Source organism: Syngnathus floridae, chromosome 4 (genome assembly GCF_059516105.1).
Source record: "Syngnathus floridae isolate MCC-2025c chromosome 4, RoL_Sflo_1.0, whole genome shotgun sequence".
In the NCBI taxonomy this organism is placed as follows: Eukaryota; Metazoa; Chordata; class Actinopteri; order Syngnathiformes; family Syngnathidae; genus Syngnathus; species Syngnathus floridae.
Genome location: NC_142416.1, coordinates 12,948,964 through 12,970,894, shown reverse-complemented (window position 1 = coordinate 12,970,894; position 21,931 = coordinate 12,948,964). Strand labels below are relative to the sequence as shown.

The 21,931-nt window shown below is 41.4% G+C and overlaps 3 protein-coding genes across 3 annotated transcripts; 1 reads left to right on the top strand and 2 right to left on the bottom strand.

Moving 5' to 3' along the window:
* The first annotated feature begins 173 nt into the window (after nucleotides 1-173).
* xpa (xeroderma pigmentosum, complementation group A) lies at nucleotides 174-2,373 on the top strand. The gene is made up of 4 exons (XM_088372839.1): nucleotides 174-1,036; nucleotides 1,099-1,204; nucleotides 1,493-1,776; nucleotides 1,865-2,373. Exons 1-4 carry the CDS (start codon nucleotides 748-750, stop codon nucleotides 2,017-2,019), a joined length of 834 nt encoding a protein of 277 aa, XP_088228965.1. The 5' UTR covers nucleotides 174-747; the 3' UTR covers nucleotides 2,020-2,373.
* Nucleotides 2,374-2,818: 445 nt separating this feature from the next.
* On the bottom strand, nucleotides 2,819-6,002 carry kpna7 (karyopherin alpha 7 (importin alpha 8)). The gene is made up of 12 exons (XM_088372836.1): nucleotides 5,842-6,002; nucleotides 5,615-5,758; nucleotides 5,453-5,538; nucleotides 5,134-5,302; nucleotides 4,903-5,002; nucleotides 4,640-4,722; nucleotides 4,396-4,482; nucleotides 3,926-4,102; nucleotides 3,608-3,841; nucleotides 3,339-3,521; nucleotides 3,118-3,264; nucleotides 2,819-2,946 (listed from the first exon to the last, which is right to left on the bottom strand). The coding sequence occupies exons 1-12, from the start codon at nucleotides 5,917-5,919 to the stop codon at nucleotides 2,893-2,895; spliced, it is 1,542 nt and encodes a 513-aa protein (XP_088228962.1). The 5' UTR covers nucleotides 5,920-6,002; the 3' UTR covers nucleotides 2,819-2,892.
* Nucleotides 6,003-15,394: 9,392 nt separating this feature from the next.
* Nucleotides 15,395-19,909, bottom strand: LOC148399229 (fibroblast growth factor 20-like). Its single transcript, XM_088373542.1, has 3 exons — nucleotides 19,214-19,909; nucleotides 17,994-18,097; nucleotides 15,395-16,515 (listed from the first exon to the last, which is right to left on the bottom strand). The coding sequence occupies exons 1-3, from the start codon at nucleotides 19,515-19,517 to the stop codon at nucleotides 16,270-16,272; spliced, it is 654 nt and encodes a 217-aa protein (XP_088229668.1). The 5' UTR covers nucleotides 19,518-19,909; the 3' UTR covers nucleotides 15,395-16,269.
* Between the last annotated feature and the right edge of the window lie 2,022 nt (nucleotides 19,910-21,931).

The following is a 21,931-nucleotide window of genomic DNA, read 5'->3' as shown; positions in this document are numbered from 1 at the left end:
ATAATCAAACATTGCTCTTTCGTAAGGCCATGGACGAGGAATAGCTTGCCTCTCCAAATCTGCTGTTTATCATCATTGTTTACTGTATTTAAAAATAATGCAGTGGTATACCTCGTCATTTCCAGTCCACATATATACCATAGAGTGGCAGTAGTGAGTAAAGCACCTACGTTGAAGTAAAACGAAGAAGACGCGAAATGAAGCCATGCCTTATCTAACCCATAGATGTAAACATAGGTATATGCGATGCGGTACTTTTGAGATGCGTGTTTTCAGTAACGCTAAGATAGTAAGGGCAAATGTGTCCTGACATTGCTAATGTTTGGACAACAAACTTGAATAAGAATGACGGCACATTGTGCGGTTGCACACAACGGGTTGCGTACAAACGCGTCAACAAGAACTGGGAATAACCTAAAGGTAAAAATTAATGGAGCGCCGGTATTTCCCTAATGTGCATTACTGACTGCACACACTTTGACGTTGATAAATAGCATGCAGGTATCATGAAATTGATTACAATGTATGTGCATTGCCTTGAATGGAAAATTCGCCCCTGCCAATGTGGCCGCCACGTAGACACGTCGTTATGTCTGGTTTCTACATAGCGGTGGCACGTAACATTTGTTACAGTGCTTAATCATTCGACTCAGTGGAATCGTGGAAAGTGTACATTTGGAGCTTGGTTGTATCCGAGTAGAAATCTTGTTAATGTCTCGTTGATTAATTTTGGGTGCAACGAGCGATATGGAGGATTCTTCTGGGTCGTCGGGGGTGCTTGTTACCGACGGTCCCGTCGTTGAAGAATGTCCCAAGCCCGAACTTTCTGCTGCGATGCGGGCAAAAATTGAGAGGAATCGACAGCGGGCGTTGATGCTCCGACAAGCCAGGATAGCGAGCCGCCCTATGGCCGCAGAGCAGGGCGCGACCTCTGCCAAAGTATGCAAAACCATTGACTCTGGTGGGGGCTTTTTCATCGAGGAAGAGGAGGGTTTGGAGGAGACGCAGAAGACCAATAAAGTGGTGCACCAGCCAGGTAGGTACCTTTGCATGTTTAGATGTTCATTTTTTATTCTCATGACCTGTATTGTTTCGCAGCTCCGGTTATTGAGCCAGAATATCTGTTTTGCGACGACTGTCAAAAACCTTTTATGGATTCCTACCTCAGCAACAGCTTTGACCTATCTGTGTGTGACAAGTGCAGGTAAATTCGACACGTTACACCTTTAGACTGTAAAATACTTTCCCACAGTCTTCTCTAACCTTTTGTTTTGGTATCTCGCAAGGAGTTGAAACATTTGCTACAGGTTGACCCATGCAATTCCTTGTTTAGTTAGATTTGACTCTTAAACAGTTATCATCATCATCATGCTGTTCATGTTTAGATATGAGACCAAGTTGACACTAAAAGCAGAAGTCCATTTTTTTCTTTGCAATATCTTCTATGCACTCCACTAATCTAAACAAAAAGTTGACAGTTTCTCTTTTTCAGGGACAGCACCGAGAAACACAAGTTAATCTCCAGAACTGAGGCCAAGCAGAACTATCTTCTGAAGGACTGTGACCTGGACAAGCGGGAGCCTCCACTCAAGTTCATATTAAGGAAAAACCCTCACAACCCACGCTGGGGGGACATGAAACTCTACCTTAAAATACATGTCGAGAAGCGATGTATGGAGGTGTGGGGTTCGGAGGCGGCGCTGGAGGAAGCCAAGGAGGCCAGGGAAGAAAACAGAGAAGTGCAGAAACAAAAACGGTTCAACAAGAAAGTTAAAGGTCAGTTCAATGCTTGAGCATTGGATTGGCATGGAGCACCTCAACGTGCAGGTTGAACAACTTGTTAATACATTTCTTTTTTTGACAGAGTTGCGCCGGGCAGTGAGGAGTAGCATGTGGACTAAAGACACTAGCGCTCATCAACATGAATATGGACCAGAAGTGGTGGTTGATCTGGAAGAGGACCTCTACAAGAAAACTTGCACGACCTGCGGTCATGAACTCAACTATGAAAAGATGTAAGTTTGTATAATTTGATACCTTAGCTCAGAAGCACATTTTCCAATTCTCCTTAAAGAGCCAAACTCCATTAACTCCTCTACATTGACCATGTCATTTTAAAGTTTTCTGAATCCTGTTTGAAACCATAATGTAAGCAACTGATCTAAGCAACTTAAGTCCTAAATCCACCATTTCCATGACTACGACATCCCACTTCACATGCAGATGATTTATATGCAGTAAATCCACAGATTGGATTCATTTGAAAAAGTTCTTACTAAAGTATTTAAGCTAGTTGTAATTGTATGTATCGTATGTTTTGGAACTTGCTACATTGAGTTATCTTGATTGAATAAATGTTACATATTAAAAATCTCCCATTTCCATGTAGCATGATTGTTAAACACAGAAAATGCTTTTGAATAGTTTTGATATTCTGTAAATAAGTATATGCATACTTCATTTGCATCATCTTGACAGTTTAGCTCACTAATCAGTTGTAAAAATTGTGATCATGTTAAGTCAGATATAGGTACCCAAGGTCAGCAATTTAATGGTAAATTTTGAATTTGTCCTTTTCCAACAAATGCACTCAAACCTATTCATGGGTGACTTAATGTCTATAGCGTACATCTGTCAAAATACCACATGGATCAAGAGATTCTAAGCGATCAAGGTGAAAGCGGCATATTTCAGGGACTCGTGCACTTAAACTATTAGTTTAAATTGCAAATTGCATAAGTTACTTTCACATCCAAGTCACCAGAATACACTGGGCACCTAGCGTTTGTGGCACATGACATCAGAAATAGACATCCAGTTTGGTATGAAAATATGTTTTATTCATTTATAAGTCACAGTAGTCTAAAACATTTTGAGAGTGTCAGGGAGTTTCTAGAACACAGAATCTCCTGTCTTTGTGTCATCAGTCAGGCTCTCCATCTCAGTCTGTTAGAGAGAAAAGCAAGGTAAAACAAGTGCAGCTGTAAATTTCTTGACAAAGTAAGGCAGTCTGTTCGATCTCTCCATCACCAAGCATTAAGCTAAACGTTCATCATTAATACACAATTGTAGAGTTCAAGGCAACGAGCAATACATGCACACTATTCATGGACTTACTTCCGCAAAGTACTTCTCAATGATTTTATGCGCTCCCTTGTACACCTGCTCGTTTTCATGGTTCTGGAGACTTTCAATGAGATCCAGTCCTCCCACTTCTTCAACCAGCACGCTGAGTTTCTCCATCTCACCGATCTTCTGTGCAGCCTTAACAGAACACGTCAGACTCCAAGTGATCGTACCAAGTCACGTTTCAGGTCAGGTGTAGCAATGTGTCTCACCATAAAAATGTTGTTGATGCTATCCAATATGACCATAACCATTTTGGCATCTTTAACTTGCAGAAGCTTGAGTATTGCCTCCAGCGCCCCACTATGCACCACCTCTACTACCTGCTCCACAGTGCCCCCACTGGTCAGGTTTGCCACTGCCCACACAGCCTCCCTTTGAGTCTTGAAATCTCCCTTTAGGGAACAAAACATGACTTAGCTGCCAATTCATGACCTTAAATTGTTTAGAAATGCAAATTCTGACATTTTTTATCACTTACATTTTTAACTTTTTCTACCAAAAGAGGGAGTAGACCACATGTGAGGATCTGTTGGATTTGCTGACATGGTCCGGCTGCAATGTTTGACAAGGCCCATGTCGCTTCTTTTTGTATATTGGCCTTTGGGTGATTCATGAGGCACGAAAGTATGCCAAGAACACCAGCATCAATCACCGCCTGCGTCTGCAGATCTGAGCCACTCACTATGTTTCCGATGGCACGAAGGGCAGGGGTCTCAAGTATAACAGGTTGAAAAGGACAAAGGTTAGATAAACTATTAGATTAACAATTAGACCAAACTGTGACAAGTTTATTTACCACGACAGTCAGCTCCTTGTGGCTTAGGAGCTCCACTAAACGAGGGACAATACCTGTTCTGACCACAATAGCAATACGATCATTGGTACCGTCCGTCAGGTAGGAGATTGCCCAGCATCCATCTGACAAGATGTCCTTGTCATTAAGATGGAGAAACTGGACCAATGCAGGAAGCATCTGGAGGAGTTTAACAGTTTTATCCTCACATTGGCAACTTCTTATTTTAAGACAACCAGTCCATGCATTAGTTTACTTTTGTGTAACTGCTGAGCACTGATTTGCAGTTTTTGAAATCCACACACACAAATAGTTTAACGTTAACCGACTGATAATGTATCAGTGTGTATTAGGTTAAGAAAAACAATTGCAAATTGAAAGTAAGGCCCAAAATCAGTGATCTTGCTACATAATTGAGACCGTATCTCCCAGTACATTTCAGAAAGCTTTACACAAACGCAACGTGGACTTACCTGTTGGACTGCAGACAAGGCTGGAAATGGGTTTTTATTTCTGCACAAGTTTGACAAAGTCCATGTAAGGTTGCGTAGATACCCAACCTGAAAGGGATGAGAATTAGATTTTCAAATTGCTACAATTTAGAGGCTAAGAATATTTTGAGGCCAAGCTCTTTCCCGGTTTACAACAGGAACACCTGATTACCAGAAATGGTAAAGAACTATGTACAAGCTAACAACAACAGCAGCAGCGACTTACAGGAGTTTCTGGGGAGACCCGTGCCAATAAGGCAGGGATCACATTGCATTCAATGAGGACATCTCTGTAAGTTGGACCATCACCTGTAAGTTATGTAGAAAGGAAAAACAGCAGCATTGAAAACATTCGTGGTACATGGAAAGCATAATCATTTTACATGCACCATCTAGAGTGTTAAACTTGTAAAATCACAAACTACACTTGTCTTCAAATTCTCGTTAGACTACATGTAGATTTATGTGACAGTAAATTCAGCATATCACCTGCAATGTTACCAAGGGCCCATACCGCTTGCTCGCTGATGTACAAATGTGGGGAGGCCAACAGAGAAATGAAGCTGGGTACAGCACCATGTTTTACCACCTGTGTACCGAAATATTTTTAGCCCCTGTTCTTTAAAAAAAAAATTAAATAAAATGTGAGAATTTCAATTAACCCAAAATGTTACATTTATGCCAATGTTTTCCCTACTGGTGCTGCTGCAGTACTTTCACCTGCTTCGTGTGCCAAGACGTTCCAGAGGCGACATTGGTCAGCGCCCATGCGGCTTCAAACTGCAGACTGGGGTCATCCTCCATACCCAGGAAGAGCACAAAGCGGGCTAAGAGACCAGCATCTATGACCTCCTTCAGGCGAGGTTTCAACTCTTGGGAAAGTAGCTTTCTGCTCAGGAGCATATTAAAAATTGTATCTCTTTTAAAACAGATAATATGCATATTGCCTAAAAATGCTCATAGCAGTTTTTAGCAGCTTCTCTGCTTGATGCATTGCTTTAAGAGAATAGCATATTTCCCATGAAAAAGTGTTGCTCACCTGGCAGCCTGGCAGCCCCGAATTTGATCTTCCCTGCAGTCAGAGAGGACATCTTTCAAGATTTCCTCAAGGGTGATAGTGCAAACCTGCAAGAAAGTGTTCAGATCAGCAGCATGAGGCCAAAGCCGGCCTTTCCGAACCGTCATGTGCTCACCAGCTGACCTTGTCATCGGAGACATATGTAGGAGAAAGCGTATCCTCGCTGGGAAGGGAAGACAGCGTGATGCTTCTTCTCTTCATAACGCTCTCATTCTTTTGAGCTTTGCGCAACTCCACGTGCTCCGTCATCCTCTTTTCTCGGAGTTTCTGCACACAAACAAACAACGGGACAGGTAAGTTTTGGTTCTCGCTTGACGCTTATCTTACACCCATGATTGACTCAAACTTACGGCCGGATCCTTGCCCTTGTTCTTGAATCTATTGATGCGGTCGGCAGGTGTATTCCTGGGAGACATACCGGAGGCCATAACTGCAGGATGAGCTCGTTTGACGTCTTTCAAACGATCAATAATGAATCACTCGTCTGCAGTGGGCACATTTTTAAGTCGGACAACAGCGGCTGGTGTACCCAATCAACTAATTTACGTGGTGCCCCATTGGCTGCGTGCAGTAAGCGATTGTAAGAGTCACATGAAATTTACTCCCTGGAGCTTGTTCGTTACCTATATATGTGTAAAAGTAAATTTTATACATTGCATACGTGTATAAAATGAGACTTTCACTTGATTACCTACGGTAATCATGTAACCATGGTTACTGTTTGTCTCGTGAGATGCCACATCCGGACGAGAGGTGGCAACATAACACAACCAACTTGCTGCGACCCTTACGAATCAATTTCATCCCTGGAGAGTCTAGCTGGATTAAATCAGTAATATATTCCATACACACATCCTGCAAATAATAGACATGCACTGTGAAGGAATGTTTAACTCACGTCAAAGTTTAAAGTATACAAAGTGGTTCAGAAAATGGATGGATGGATGGATGGATGAATGGATGGATGGATGGATGGATGGATGGATGGATGGATGGATGGATGGATGGATGGATGGATGGATGGATGGATGGATGGATGGATGGATGGATGGATGGATGGATGGATGGATGGACAAATAGTGGCAAAGTATACTTTGTAATTGTAGACTTTGTCAATAGGCACAGTAGAGTACGGTGTTTTTTGTACGCTGCAAATAAAAAGTCCGCGAAAGTTAGATTTTGATTTAAAAAATACTCAAGCACCAAAGGAAATTGAGATGTTGATGGAAACACTTTGGAAAATGATTCAACTGCGCAAACCTTTTTTCCCCCCTAATTTTCTTTATCTATTTCACTTTTGTTTGTTTTTCTGAGATGAATTGTAGAAAAAGAGTGTGTTGTCTGTAAAAGTTCAACTTTTTTTTTCTACGCTTGGTTTTCAGGTTTTAAACATTTGCCTTTGCCCTCGTTTCACTTTCATTCACCATAGATGCAATCTACACAATTAATATTTCATGCTGCCTCTTCAATACCTTCCTGTCAATAATCGGGACAGAACACACTACAGGGCCAATCCATCAAACTGACCCTGTGTGTGTTCACTTGGTCACATTCACAAAAAAAACCACACATAGGTGATATTGATGGCATGCCAGATTCTATCACAAGAACACAGATTTCTATTGACAAGTATATGATGATTGATGATGCCAGTAACCTGTCACGTCTCGTCCCCGGTTGCTTTATTATGTCTATAAGTTACCATGGTTTCTGTTGGTGTTGCCCCTCCCCTCCTGTGTTACCTCACAATCAATGTAACCAGTCACCTGCCTCTTGTTACCTGTCTTGTATTTAAGTCCTGTCTGCCCCTCACTCCTGTCGGGTCGTTGATGTCGTCTCGTGATCTTGTTTCTTGGTTCCTGTCTTTGTCAGTTCTGTTTCGGTGAGCTAGTCTGTCGGTCGGTCACGTTGTTTTGTTAGGTCGTTATGTTAGTTTGTCCGTCTGTTCCCCTTCATGCTCCTGTCCAACTACCTTTTCCCTCAATAAACCCTGGTCCAAGCTGCATTTGGTCGCCCTGCTCCATTCAGATCCCTGACATAACCTGCTGTCAATGCTGGTCACTTTGCATCAAAATATTTGCCTGCGTTTGTGGTGACTTGCCATCTTATTTCATCATAATGAAAATCAGAATATGAACAATCTTTTACTCTTATCTGTGGATGTTGGGGAAGGATTCTTTGACTTTTGAAAGAACACAAGATAACGTCTGACGTGACAATCTTTGGAGTGATTTTTTTTTTTTAAATATAAATTTTGGTCAGTTTCAAAGTGTATGTGTGATCTTGGTAGTGATCCAATTTTCACATACTTACAAATGTCCCTGAAAACTAAACAGGAAGGAGAATTATACTGCCATCTTAACGCCCCAGATGTATATTGCAGAGGCGTTACTTACTGCTGTTTGTGAATGTAGTAAAAGGGCATGAACAGGTTTCCTTTCATTGTCCTTCAAGCTGCCAAGTCAAACTATCATCAGCTTGCAAGTGGAAGGCTTGTTATTCTGCACGTGGGCTTTCAAAGCAACTTGGCTATTTCGGCACATTGGTGACGTGCAGTAAAAAGTGAGAGGCAATAGTGTAGCGGGCTTTAGTTCTGGTGTTTATTTTTTTGCAAACAAGAAGGTTGGTTGGATTTGACACCGTTTACGGGTGCTTACCAGCGAACTTGGTGAAAAGAATCGATTCCACTGGGAGAAAATTTGGAAGGCCCTATTTTCGTGCCCAGTGCAAGTCTAGCGCCAAGTGCAGTCTAACAGTGCACATGGGTGGAGTTTTCTGTCTTTTTGAGGTTTTCACAGATTTAGAATAGAGCATTTGCGCCGTTGTGGGAGTGAACACAGCCAACTGACCTCCTGGCCAATGAAAGGGGCTCCACTCATTTCCTTTAAATTAAGCGCAGGAGAGATGTCATTGACATTGCAGAAGCAGAAATTGACTCATTGCAGTCCATGCAGAAGATCGAAGCATGCAAAGTACGTTTATAAGGAATTGCGAACAGCTTTCGGATGATGTTAAGTAAAAGAAATGCCCTTGGTCCGCCGAAATACAGGTTCACACTGACACGAATGGAAATCAAAGCAACGGAGATGTCAATAAAGGTGGGGGCGGGCTTCAAAGGTGAATGTGGCGTTCCAATAGAAATAGTGCTGACATAGGGATCACCAGACAGTGATGGCTTCCATAGACAGAAAGAAAATACACATAACATACGCATGGTGGGGGGGGGTGCTGACGGCAACAATAACGGCCTTCATTCCTGTTGGGAGTCCATGAGTAAAGCAGGCAGCTGGTTTGCAGGCAAGAGGGGGACTCTGGGTCTTTAAGGGTGACTTGGAGGGTGGAGTGATTGTTTGTTGGGGTGCTAGCATGTATCAGGTGTATCTGTGGTGAGAGACCAAATGGACATCCACCTGCTGCCCGGGCCTGGGAAAAAAAAACAGACGACGGTAATACTAGAAGGTCTTGACAGCTTAGAGATGAGGGAAAGATGGTTTGGGGGGGAAATGCAAAAATGGTGAGTCCATGAGCTGAATACATAGTCCTGTTTTTACAGGAGGCTATAATCCAAATACTTTGTCATCTTCCACGATGAAAAAGTAGTAAGCTTGCTTACTAACGTTTGGAAATCAACACAAAAATGTTTTTCCCCTCGATCCCAGTTCCCTTGTAGCCGTCAATGGAGAAGCTCCTCTCTCAGCCATTAGTAGCTTCAAATTACAAGAGGGAACAAAACTCTACAGCTCCTGTATGCAAAGCACTAATGTGATGATGTGTGCTGTGATTGAAAAATACATTTTTGTTTGGTTATTTATGATTGTTTTATTTTCATAATTTTATGCACGGCATTTTTTTGCAGCCGTGACTGTTGCGGTAGCACAATAACAATTGAGTTTCTTTCCGATTCTTCGGGAGTTATAACAACATTGACTGGTGGAAGGAAGATCCACGAGGAGATTGCAAGTGCTGAGGATAGAATGGCAAAGTATAGACATCAAAGTGTTGTGCAAGAGAAAAACAGCTGGTCAGTGTGTGTGTGTGAGTGAGTGTGTGTGTGTGTTCGCGTGTGCTATGCATAAACACACCTTCAAAGATGTTTGTAATGTGGCAGCCCACCTGACTTCAAGCATCAGTGTGGGAACACTACTACACACGTACCGCGTAGAGCAACTGATCTTGTCTCTGTGCTTCCAAGCCGTATGCAAAACACACCTGTCACTGCGTCTTTGCAGTTTGTGCGTGCGAGTATATGTGTGTGCGAGAATGTGTACACACGGCGATAAATCACAGGTTGTGTGGATGTTCCTGTCCAAACATGTGCTGGCTCCGTGCTCCACAGCTGGGCCACCTCAGCGTGGATTCAGCCTCTGAGATGAAGGATCAAAATAAGAGTAAAAAAAACAGGTGGATTTGATGCAAACAGGAGATGCTTGGTTGTCATGTTGTCATGGGAATTTACAAAATATAGTTCCCAAATGGTCTTGTATTCATTCCTACACTTTGTACAATATGAGGACCTGGCTCTTCTAATGTTCTCTTTTACATATCTTTTGCATGATGTGATAAGTTATGGTTTCAGTAGAGAGTATGCCAGATGCTTTCTGCTGTACCTCACTGAACTTGGAAAGAAAAACTAAGTCGTAGGATCAAAAATATTTCACAAATCTGTAGGAAAATCCAGGAGTGTTTTAGTGGACTTGCTTATGAAAACCAGTACATTTATTTTAATGATATAATCACGAGTTAAGGGTATTTACATGCAATTTGCATTTCTTACCCAATGTTTCATTCTTAATGCCATTTCAAATAGGTATTCCCAAGTGCTCCTTTTTATTTTGCTAAAAGTTGTGTAGAGTAGAATTATGCATGTCATGACAATGACAGAACACTATTGCAACTGCTGATTTTATTTTGCCTGCATTGCACCTCTATTTTTTGGGGGATTGTCACAGCACAAACAGAAAATGCAGAATTTAATCTCAAACACAGGGACACTACTTTCACTATGACCGTCAAGTAAAAAAACATCTGCATGCTCCAATTTCCACAACATTAACAACAATGAACCTATAAATTCCGACCCTCATTTTTGAACGGACAACATATTAAAACTATAAAATACGAATAATAAACATTTTATTTCTGTAATGAATTCAAGTACCCAATATTCCCCATGCAAATATTGCCATTCTTATTTTCTGGCCCATTCAATTCAGAGTAAAAAGCATGAACATGAAAAAAAGTCTTTCAGGTGTGAGGCTTCAGCTGTCACACTGGCATAATAATGTTCATAAAATTCAATAAAAACAAAAACTGGTCCAAGTTCATCTTTTTATTTTCTTTTTATTTTTTTTGTCACAAACGTTTCTCCGCCAGGCACAATAACCACCCTTATTTTGTTATCATTATTTGTACCCTTATTTATTACCTGTTGCACCTGTTTGCTTTGATTTTTGTTTTTTTTTTAATAGAGCATGGTGGAATGAACCACCATGCTGTATTCAAACCTCCGTTTTGCACAACTGCGCTCTACTATTTGTTGTGTTATCTTGGGAAAGTCCGTTTCAACGATCACACTGAATATACAGCAAGTCGGAATGTTTCAAGTCCTAACATTATGACGGGTCTTTATTTGTCATAAATCTGATGGATAACAAAAAACCAAAGGTCATTTTAGTTTGTGTAGGTCTTTCTCTTGAACAATGCAAAAACTGTTGTTACTAGTGATAATGCTGTCAAGACTCTTGTAACTTGACCATATCACAGTCCTCATTCGACACAACTACACAGTATGTCTATAAGTGTAGATGTTGTAAGAAGGAGAAATAAAATGGGCATTTTATTATATATTCCTTTTAGGGTGGCCCCTAGGAATCCCTTGTGCTATCAGAATTAACATAACATTTAGTAGAAAATGGTCCAAAGGATTTCAGTCAAATCACAGCGGGGGACCTGAGTCAGCAAACCCTGTTAGTATTGATCCCCAAAGGGAAATAATCAATTCAACTCCGATTGAATTCACATCAAGTCAAGGAAAACGGCATTTCGACAACAGCAGACGCGTTCTTCTCCTTTGCCATTTGGCATGTTGGAGAGACATTTGTCATGTCAAGACCTTCAGGGGAATTCCTGATGAATATTCAATAAAACCCTATTCTTTCCTTCTCCCCTGCTAATTCCACTGCAGCGCAGCTCTCATGTTTGTTCTTGTTGCGCATCAGTAAATGGGCTGGCGCAGTGCAGTCACCTGAGGTTTCACTGGGTGTTTATGATGACTGCTCGAGCTCCACCATATGGATTGTGCAGGCACACAGATGACCACGGAATGCTGTTCCATTGATCCGTTAATCTAGTGATATGTGGAAGTGCAATGCTTTTATTCGGTTGAAAAATCATTACACCTCCCACAAGAGAAAGACACGAGGCAGAGTGGTGAGGAAATTACTGTAGTGAAAATTGTCCTGCACAAATCTTTACCCCCCCAACATACACACTCATGCACACACAGTAGAGAGGAGTGTTTTGCAGTCTTTGCTTGAGGTCGATATAGCTTGGCGGGTGATCTATTGACAGAGTGGGAGCGTGCGAGAGAAGAGTTCAATACACTTCAATTTAGCTTCACTTGCTTTAATTACTTCCACCCAGGGAGAGAGAGAGTGAAGAGAGAGAGAGAGCGAGAGAAAGAATGTGTGCCAAGTGACAATAAAACGAGTGCATTAATAAAACAAGGATCCGTGGAGTGTTTAAGAGCATCCAAATGACGTTTTGACCTCTCTTCACTGACTTAGACATTTACAATATTTATTTAACGCATACACAACATTATTGACACCGCCCCCACCCACCTAATGGAAATTACATTTACCTATAAAATGGGCTAACTTTTAATAGCTGACAGCTTGATGAAGACGTTCATCAACTAGTGACTGGTGGTAATGTTGTTTGAGCTATTCAAAATGTTCTTGCCTTGTTGATTTATTGCAAACATTCATTCGTTTTTCATGCACATAAATGTACATTCAAAACAAATTAAATTCATGATAATAATTTAGGTGACACCGTTTTTTTCAGGAATGCCCAATTTAAGGGACATTCACTTTTAAAAGTTGCATAGAACTGATCCATAATGTTTATATTTTTGGATTTTGGAATTCTTTGGTAGCTTTCAAATATATATGAGATGTCTAAAGGTGTGAGCACTGCCACTCTTGGGTCTCTCAGGAGTCATGAGAGGTCAAATCATTTGTTAGTCAAAAGCTGTATATCTGTTGTGAGCGTTGGGCAAGAGATTTGTTTTGTCTGAATTCACCACAGCTGAGTCACTCGCACCATTAATCTCACGCACAGAGAGGCGATGAATGACAGCGCGTGTGATGTTGCATGTGTGCGCACGTGTGTTGTCGACCGCAGGAAGATGGCCTGTGTGGGCTCTGCTTTCTGGAGCTACCTACCAGCAGGGATCACCTCCACACCTGCCTGCCTTTTGACAAAAACAAAACCACTCAGCCATCTCAGGCACAGTGTGGTAGTGGCAACTTGGCTTACAGTTTTTCCATTCTTGAAGCAAACTAGGCAGGTTTGTGTTTAAATTTGGTGAACATATAATCTGCTACCTATTTTAAATGTCCTATGGCCAGGACCGCGGACAGTGAGCCTACAGGAATATGACATCGCTCAGGTATGGAAAATAAGCCATAAACTGGCCTACATTGAGCCTGTTTGTTCCAGCTCGATCCAAACTAAGTGAAAATCTGTGATAGAGGACACATATGATGGAAAACCCCACAGAGAAAAAAAATCGGATAAGAGGCGGGGCACAACACGCTCACACACATGCATGTGCGCACACACCCACACAAGCCCTCACACATCAGTCAGACATGCCTCTGGTCAGGAGAACCCCTGGCTCACCTTCACACAGATTCATAGATCACATACACTCTGAATAACACACACACACACACGCACACACACACACACACACACACACACACACACACACAGACATTTCAAAGGAAGATTGCACTATGACAGGCTGCAACACTTGGAACCCACATGCAGCGTTACCGTTGGTAATTCTGCCTCTCACAAAGCCACTTTTTGCTTACAAACCTTCAAGCTAGTCCTTCTTCACTCTATCTGTCCTGGTTTAAACAGCAACACACACAAACACACACATGCTGGTACTCAGGCTTCTTTCTGTGAACCCCTATGAGGGGATTATATTCAATCTGAGTTTTTTCTTAACTAGACACAATGTTGTCCCTGCTTCTAAAGGTTGCTTTTACATCAAAGGTTGTTCTTCATTCCTTTTAAATGAAATCTGATTCAAAAGGCCGAGATAGTTGTGGTGAAAGACCAAATTAGAGCGCGCCTGTCACGAATTTCAAGATGATACCTTTTCCAACATCAGGTTTTCACATCCTCATCCTTTTTGAGTAATATTTAAAACATTCCAAATCTCTGAACACATTATACATTGTGATATACAAAATCGTAGGTCAGCTAAGTCAATTGGTACATATTCTTGTCAACTTCTTCATTAACCCTTCGAAGATTACGATCCTCTAACAAAGCAAGAACCTTACTCACATATTATCAAGACACATGATTAACCAAGTAGCCTCAGATGAGTAGATATTTACTACTAGTGGATCAGAATGATCAGAATTATGAAATAAAGTGGGGTAGCATAGTGCCTTGTGGTTACACGTCTGCCTCTTCTTGGGCCTTCCTGTGTGGAGTTTGCAAGTTCTCACTTGTGTGGGTTATCTCTGCATGGGTACTCCAACTTCCTCCCACATTCCAAAAACATGCATTTTAGGTTCACTGAACACTAAATTGTCCAGAGGTGTAGATGTGAGCTGAAATAACTTGTTTGTCGAGACGTGGCTCACAATTTGTCTTCCAGGTTGTACCCTGCTTCTGAGCTCCAGCAACACTATTGAGGACACACGCTCTAGAAAATGGTTTGATGGATGGATCCTGGTTGATGGTTCAGATCATGAAATTCCTCATTAGGAGGCGGTAGAGTTCAAAATCAGTTGAAACACTTTTTGTGAGTCAGAGAAGAAAAACTTTTCATTCGACATTGAAGATATTTTTGAACAACTTTGGGATGTTACTGACACAATCCCTCTTAAGAATGTCTGTGCTCATTCTGCTGGGTTGTTTCAAGAAAAGGGAATGACTCACCTATCGGTAGGCAGGTGAAGAGAGAAATAAAGGAATGATGAGGGAGAGGATCAAAGCGTGCTGCACAGCATCCGGCCTGCCAGTCACTTGTTAATTGTGGTGAATGTCAGTGGAAGTGCAAAGTGTCTCTTCACACTGATGACTTCATGTTCTGTTTTTCCTTTTCTCCTCAATACGTCTATCATCGTCTGCTTGGCTTCACTGAACCAAACGTCTTGACACCTGCCAACGTTCTTTTTTTTATTTTATTGTTGCCATCTGACATCATTCTTAAAGAGGAACTTGACTATAAATGAAATAAGAATCCCTTTGTTTCCAATAATAAACACGGTTACAGTTTATACTAGGTGTGTTTTTGTCACCAGATAGTATTCAATTGTGTCTACTGTTGCAACCAAATAATAAAAAAAGAAAAGCGCAACATGGTTATGATTTTTTTGAAGCTCCTTTTTCTAGTGACCTTTATTAAGGCGACCATATAGTAAATGAATTGTCATTGTCAATTTGACAATAATGTTTCAGTCATGAAAACCATGCTGGTCTGTTACATTTTAGCTTAATGTTTAATTTAATTGTTGTTTTGGGGATAAAAGATAACGTACTAAATTAATTTTTTTTGCAGGAAAAAAACATTTCATTTTACTAAACTTTCCGATACATCCTTTTCATTGCAGAATTATACATTTAGAACATGGAGAAATGACACACACATTGAAACAGCAGAAAAAGATTATCTTTTTTTATTTTGTCATACCTGTAAAAATATATTCTTAAAATAAATAAATATAGGAAATAAATATATTGTTTGTCCCAGGATTTAGAGCCTCATAAATAAGAATACAATCTGTCTACAGGTCTGTGAATTCCTTATGTTCATTCTGTGCTCGTCATTTGACTGCAAGCAGCGAGGAGAACAGTACAATTTCTTCACTGGGTTGTAGTATGAGAGTTTGGAGCAGAACACAGCCACCACAAAGAAGTCATTCTCATTTTCAGTGCATCAGCAAACAGGACCTTTCAAATTGCTGCAGCTCCCTTCTACAGCACAAACATGGCTGATTTCCAGTGCATAAAACGATCCTTTTCTGTAAACCAGCCATTCTGAAAAGTGGGCCATACATTTTTTTGGACGTGGTTTACTTAGCAGCCTTTGTAATGTTTAGCATGAAAAAAAAAAAGGATCCTGCAATGAAAGAGAAAAGCAGCAGGAAAAAAAAAGAACTGCTTGTTTAATCTCAACTCGCCTTCATTCACTTAAACATGCAGATTTGGACAAGCAGGTAGCATGGAGACTTAGGGAAAATCCATCTTGGCTGCTGACGCCACTGCATATGCCAATAACAAGATAATATATGTGTGTTTTTGTTGCATTATCCCAGATGTTCCCTGCTGCTTATTCTGTCAAAGTCCCTTGAAAAACTGTTCAGAGAGGGTCGCTATCCTTCCAACATACCAGCAATCGGGAGTCTGGATCTGGTGCATTTGGTTCGATCCCTTTTGAATCGAACATTCCCCGCAACTGGGGTGAAGTATTAAATGCACATGATCACTTTTGAGTTCGGTTTCTGGCACATATTTGGTAGGCCTCAGCTCTGTCCAAGTATATCCCTATACAGTTCTGGTACTCTGTCTGGATCTACAGGTCTCGGTAAGAAGTGTGTGAATCTCTGATGTCGCCTCGATCTTGTTCCATCCCGCGCTGTACCGTCTTTGTTCAAAGCGACAAAATAAAATGCTCCTTTTTCTCCATGCCGGTAGATGTTGGATGAGTAGGTGTTGTACCAGTTCTCCTCAAATTGCTCCCGAAAAACACTTTCTGCTGATATCTTCTGCTGCAAAAAAATAAAAAATAAATAAGGTCAGCAGGCTAGAATGTGACAACAGTTGGTAAATGGGCAGTCAATGAGATCACTGAAGCGCCGCACTCCTGGCTAGCTGAGTCACCTCGAAAGGTACAAAATTTAAGCCATAAAAATGAAAAATTAAGTCGCAAATACTTTCTTAAGATGTATATCTGTTTTTAGATGAGCACAATAAATTACAAACTATGAAGTGAGCCATAGCCTCCCAGTAGGCCCAGTATGTTACTGGGGCCCAGCCAGTAGATGGTGAGAGCTGGGGACCAGCTGGTCTTGCTGGTTTCACCAGATATCAGCGGGGCAACAGTGCCTTGCTGGGTGACTTTGGCTCACTTGGTAAGGCAGGTAGGGCTGAGGGGTCATGTTTTTAAATCTTGGCTGTTTTCTTTTGCTGCTCTTTCAACGGACCAGTGTGTGCGTTTTTGTGCATATCTTCCTGGTGTCACCAGCTGCTGTCACTAGCAAGACCAGCAGCAAAAGGCAAAACAAAACAGCCCGTTTTTTGTCACATGGTAATCCGCTCTACCAACTGAACCCAAACCATCTAGAGAAATGCTGTTGATGGCCTGTTGGTAGCTGGTGGCAGCAGCGAGACTGCAGGCGGTCACCAGCTATCACCTGCACCTGTGTTTTTTTTTTTTTTCCAATTTGAGTGGCCCCTTGCCATTATTGTGAATTTTCCCTATCCAATATGGCCACCATATGGAATGGCACTTTGCAGGTTTTCTACAACGTCTCTACTTTTGTCTTGATGTGAAACTCAGAAGCCGTTCAAGTGGCTTCACTGATATCCAGAGGAGAACCCGGTCCGCATGGATAAGAACAGGTATGGTGGATTTATGGACTTAATCATAGGTTCCTCAACAAAATTACAGACGGGCTTAAGTGAAGACTACACTTGTCGTTCTTGTCAGCTCTCTTAAGAAATGCATTGGTTGGGAATGGTGTATCGTTAATAAGTGACTATCTTCCAGGGGTTTATCAGTGAAGGGTGATGATTTTCTAGCTGAAGTAAATTTGTGTTTACTTTTTCCAAAAATTAAAATGCCTTTCTCAATTTGATTGTCATGAAACAATTTCATTGACGCACAAGTCATCTTTATAAATTCAGCATTGCACAACAACCACAGCTTTGATAAAGTGCTGTACATAGATGTGAAAAGCCAATAATTAAAGTACTAGTAGCATAGTCTAATTAATAACTAAATAAATAATAAATAACTAATTAAAATGTTATCTACTAATTAAAAAATGCAATATTTTTCTTGATGTAAAGCACAGGAGGTGCAGTTTTATTCACTCTTGTTGCAAGTTGTGCAAAAAGATTACTGCTACTACTATTAGTAATAATTAAAAAAAAGAATTATTGTATAGTATGTGTACTTAGTGTAAATGAGTTAACAGTCAGGATTTGATTCTAAGAAACCTATCCTAAAATGCAACATACTCACCGATCCATACAGTTCTCCTTTGCTGTTCATGGAGAGATATAGGCCGCTGTCCACACCTCTGATGCTCACCAGCCCCACAGCCAAACTGATAAACTCCAAAATACCTGCGCACACATTACAATACATCAAAACACAGACTTCTACAACAGGAAAAATCAACCAACATACTCTCTAAGCTAAGTTTCAGTAAATTTAATATAGAGTTAAGTCTGGAATGCCCTCTGGCATGAAGTCACATTTAGAACTCAGGAGGAATTAATCAAGTGCCAGAAGAGTTACTACCTCAGAGCTGCAAAATAAATCTTTACGCGGCCTACTTTGATGTTTATGATGAAGCTTTTGATCATCTTTATAACCCAGGACATAATGAAAAACTTTCAATCCATGAGTAAACAAAACACCCCTCTGTACATTCTCAGCATACTAAATACATTTCGTATCAACATACTTGTCTTTTGCTTTAGTCAAACATTTAGTGGAGCCTATTATTCAGCCTTGTGATATAAAAGGACTTTTATGGAAGCCCATTACTGACAGATATATTTGAGCAGCTCGTCACAGTGGTAAAACTTAATATAAGTATTTCAATATGCATTAAAAAAATGGATGGATGTATGGTTGCATTGGTGTGGAACTGCAGTGCATGTGACACTAAAGAGAAAAAAAATAATTAATCAAGAGAAAATTTGGTTTCACTATCCAGTCATGATGCAGCGCAGTTCTACACCAACACAAGCGTGATAAATAGCAAATTGTCCAACGCTTTGTTGTCATTCAAAATTGAAAAGCTTTATGTTGCTCGTTATCAAAAGAGCATAGATGAAGTTATCCCAAGTTGCAGGTGATGCATTATAACCAGTGCGAAAATCAATCGCTCTCATCAATAGTGATAATATGCAGCCAAACAAACGGTGATACTTGTGGGATGGCAGTAGCTGATAGTGGTAAGGAACTGGAGAGTGAATGTTCATGTCTTGCTTGTGGATAGAATAAAAAAAAGGCAACTAAATCGTTGTAGAGATGTTAATCTGCTATTGTCATTGTGCCCTTGAGCCAGGCACTATATCCCCCCAGCTCAAGCAGTACAGCACCCTTTTACTCAAACATACTTACATGCGCGATTTTATTCTGTGTGGTGTGCAAAAACACTGTGAAAGTTCAATTTCTTACATTACAATTATACAATAAATAAAAAATAATGACAATAATGTATTCCGAACCGAATCTGCTGTGGTCCTCTCTGGTGCCTCTCACGGTACCATCGGGGTGTATCTCCAGGTGGAAGCCGGTTCTGCAGTAGAGCTGTCGCCGCCTCAGAATCCCCTTAAGGTGGCTGAGGTCCGCTAAGCTCCGGGAAAGGCGTTCTGAGGACATCAGGTGCCCCTGCTGCTCTTGCTGCATGAGTCCGCTCACCGCGTTGTATTCCATCGCGCCCGCCGGGGTGAGAAGGAAATGAGCGCCACCCGCGGAACCAAAGCTGTCCAGAAACCCGTTGAAGATCCCAACCTCAGCTGCTGCCCCCATCACAGTGCGAACGAACCGATCCGGTTTACAAGACCCAAAGTCGAGATCCGTTCAAAAAGTAAAAGTTGCAGCGCAGTTAATCAGCACCGCGTGACGCGGATGTATAGAGACATCCCGCTTTGCACAACCGTATGCGCTGCAGATTATCAGCGCATCATCATCATCATCACCATCGGCAGTGCACTGCCTCTCCTCAGGATACTCCTCTTTGCTCCAATGCACGTTGGAGGGTTTGCTCTCTCTCTCTTCCACTTCCTCCTCCTTAATTCACTTCTTACTTTTTATGTATGCGCAGTCTCCTGCCCTATCCAGCAAGAGAATTGAAAGCACAAGAGGCAGCAGTAGCTATATAATGCACTCAGGGTAGACACTCGCCCGGGGTGATCTTTTATGGAAATGAGCCCCGATCTCCTCCTTTATGGTGCATTTCTGCACTGCCCCTAAAAGACAGCCCATTCACCCGTCCCATTCATGCACTCCTGATGCGCACTTTCACGTTCTTGTGACGTTTTCCGTGGACTTCAGAACCAACACGACTTTATGTTTTTTATTGGGGGGTAATCGTTATCACCGGCATGGCGGAGGATCCTTGTTAAACCTATAAGAGGTGTTGTGCACTTCTGCGAGTGCAGCGACCTCGGTGTGAAGAATAAATATTGCGCGAAAGTGTGCGTGTGTCAAAGAGCATGAAATTAAGTGATTTTGCGGTTATCCAAAACGATTTACGCTCCATGCACGCCCCGGCCCATATCGAAATGGCTCAGGTGCAGCGACGAGGAAAAGGAAAGCCCCTGTTTGCGTAATTTTCGCAGACGGCTGCTGATTTATTGCCCCTGCGTTTTATGTAAGCCAGCAGCACATTTACAAGCCCCGTACAGGCGCAAACTCACACACACACACAGCGGCCCGTACACCTGTGCAAACGACATCACTTGACTGTCAATCCCGTCACTGATCTTTCCAGGGATCTGTTCAAAGAAGAGCTCATACATCCTTAATTGTGGTCTTAAAGGGTGAATCAAAGACGTAACAGCTTCAAAGTGGTGAAGATCTTGTAAGAGGATCAGGTGAAAACAAGCGAGAGTGGGGAAATACCTGTTTGAACTGCAGACCTCCAAAATACCCCAACAGATGACACTTCAATTAGTAATGCATGAGTTCTTTTTTTATATATAGCTTACTGTGCTGTCAAAAAATAGGCTTGGATAGACCTATAGGGGTGATTGTTGAACTCCGCGGCAACGGCTTGTCTAGTAATACACATACAGTAACAAAAAGCAAATGTATGTATTAATCATTCCAAATGCTGGACAATAGTCTGAAAATAGTCTAACACACAGGTGTCAAACTCAAGGCCCGGGGGCCAGATACGGCCCGCCACATCATTTTATGTGGCCCGCGAAGACATATTTGCATTAAATTCATGTCATTACTAAAATTGCAAATTGTCTTCACTTTTAAAAATCTTCTTTTTAAACAATAAGGTTTAACTAGTCTGATTTGAAAGTTTGTTTTGTAGCTTACATTGTATATAATATGAGCTGTTCACACATTTATTTGGGTTGACAGTCATAATGGCCCTCCGCAGGAAACTATGACTACAATGCGGCCCACGACAAAAATGAATTTGACATCCCTGGTCTAACAGAAAGGAAGGAAATAAATGTACCATTATAAAACAATTGACAGCTGCACAACAATAAAGCAGAGCTTCACTATCCATTCATTCACAACTCTATTGAAATCTTAAGAGACCATTGAGGGCAAACCTTGCAAACCTACTTTGTAAGGAGTTTTGTCTCAACCAGAAGCCCAAGTTCTAGCGATATGTTACATTGATTTTGTTGGCCATACACACACATGCAGCTGCCCCCCTCCCAAGGGAGTTGCATTGATGAATGACTTGAAGGTGAGGTAGAGCGGGCTTTGTGTTTGTGTGTGTGTCCATATTTGTGTGCCTCTGTGATAACTAAATAGATCATTTTTGTACTCTCGTCTCTTTCTTTCAAAAGACAAAAGGCAGGGGCATTGTGGGACAATGGCTATTCGGTTTAAGCTGCATATGTGCATGTTTGGCTATGTTTCAATTTAAAATACCAAGTACCATGTATGCTGTGCATCCTACCACTTGCCTTCCCCTGATTCATTAGTATTTATGACCAGAAAATAACTTTAACCCCCAAAGGATCGATCAGCGTCGCCCCCAGGCTGATCAGATCCTGATATATTAGATATTGATCTGTTCACAATGAAGACGTCAAACTACAACAGCACATTTCCACATGAGGTGCAAAGTGAAGTATTCCCATGGTCACGTGACTCTATCCCAGATGATTTCTTTGTTTACGTACTGCTTGCTTAATGGGATGGGGCAAAGTGAAGGCAACCATGCAGGAACTATTTCTGTATGTAGG

Coding starts and splice junctions, on each gene's coding strand:
- xpa (XM_088372839.1), top strand. CDS start 748: ATGGAGGATTCTTCTGGGTCGTCGGGGGTGCTTGTTACCGACGGTCCC. Junction 1,037..1,098: donor TAAAGTGGTGCACCAGCCAG/GTAGGTACCTTT, acceptor ATTGTTTCGCAG/CTCCGGTTATTGAGCCAGAA. Junction 1,205..1,492: donor TCTGTGTGTGACAAGTGCAG/GTAAATTCGACA, acceptor TCTCTTTTTCAG/GGACAGCACCGAGAAACACA.
- kpna7 (XM_088372836.1), bottom strand. CDS start 5,919: ATGGCCTCCGGTATGTCTCCCAGGAATACACCTGCCGACCGCATCAAT. Junction 4,723..4,902: donor GGCCCTTGGTAACATTGCAG/GTGATATGCTGA, acceptor CATAACTTACAG/GTGATGGTCCAACTTACAGA. Junction 3,265..3,338: donor GCATCAACAACATTTTTATG/GTGAGACACATT, acceptor TGTTCTGTTAAG/GCTGCACAGAAGATCGGTGA.
- LOC148399229 (XM_088373542.1), bottom strand. CDS start 19,517: ATGGGGGCAGCAGCTGAGGTTGGGATCTTCAACGGGTTTCTGGACAGC. Junction 18,098..19,213: donor AGAGGACCACAGCAGATTCG/GTTCGGAATACA, acceptor ATGTGTGCGCAG/GTATTTTGGAGTTTATCAGT. Junction 16,516..17,993: donor AAGGAGAACTGTATGGATCG/GTGAGTATGTTG, acceptor ATTTTTTTGCAG/CAGAAGATATCAGCAGAAAG.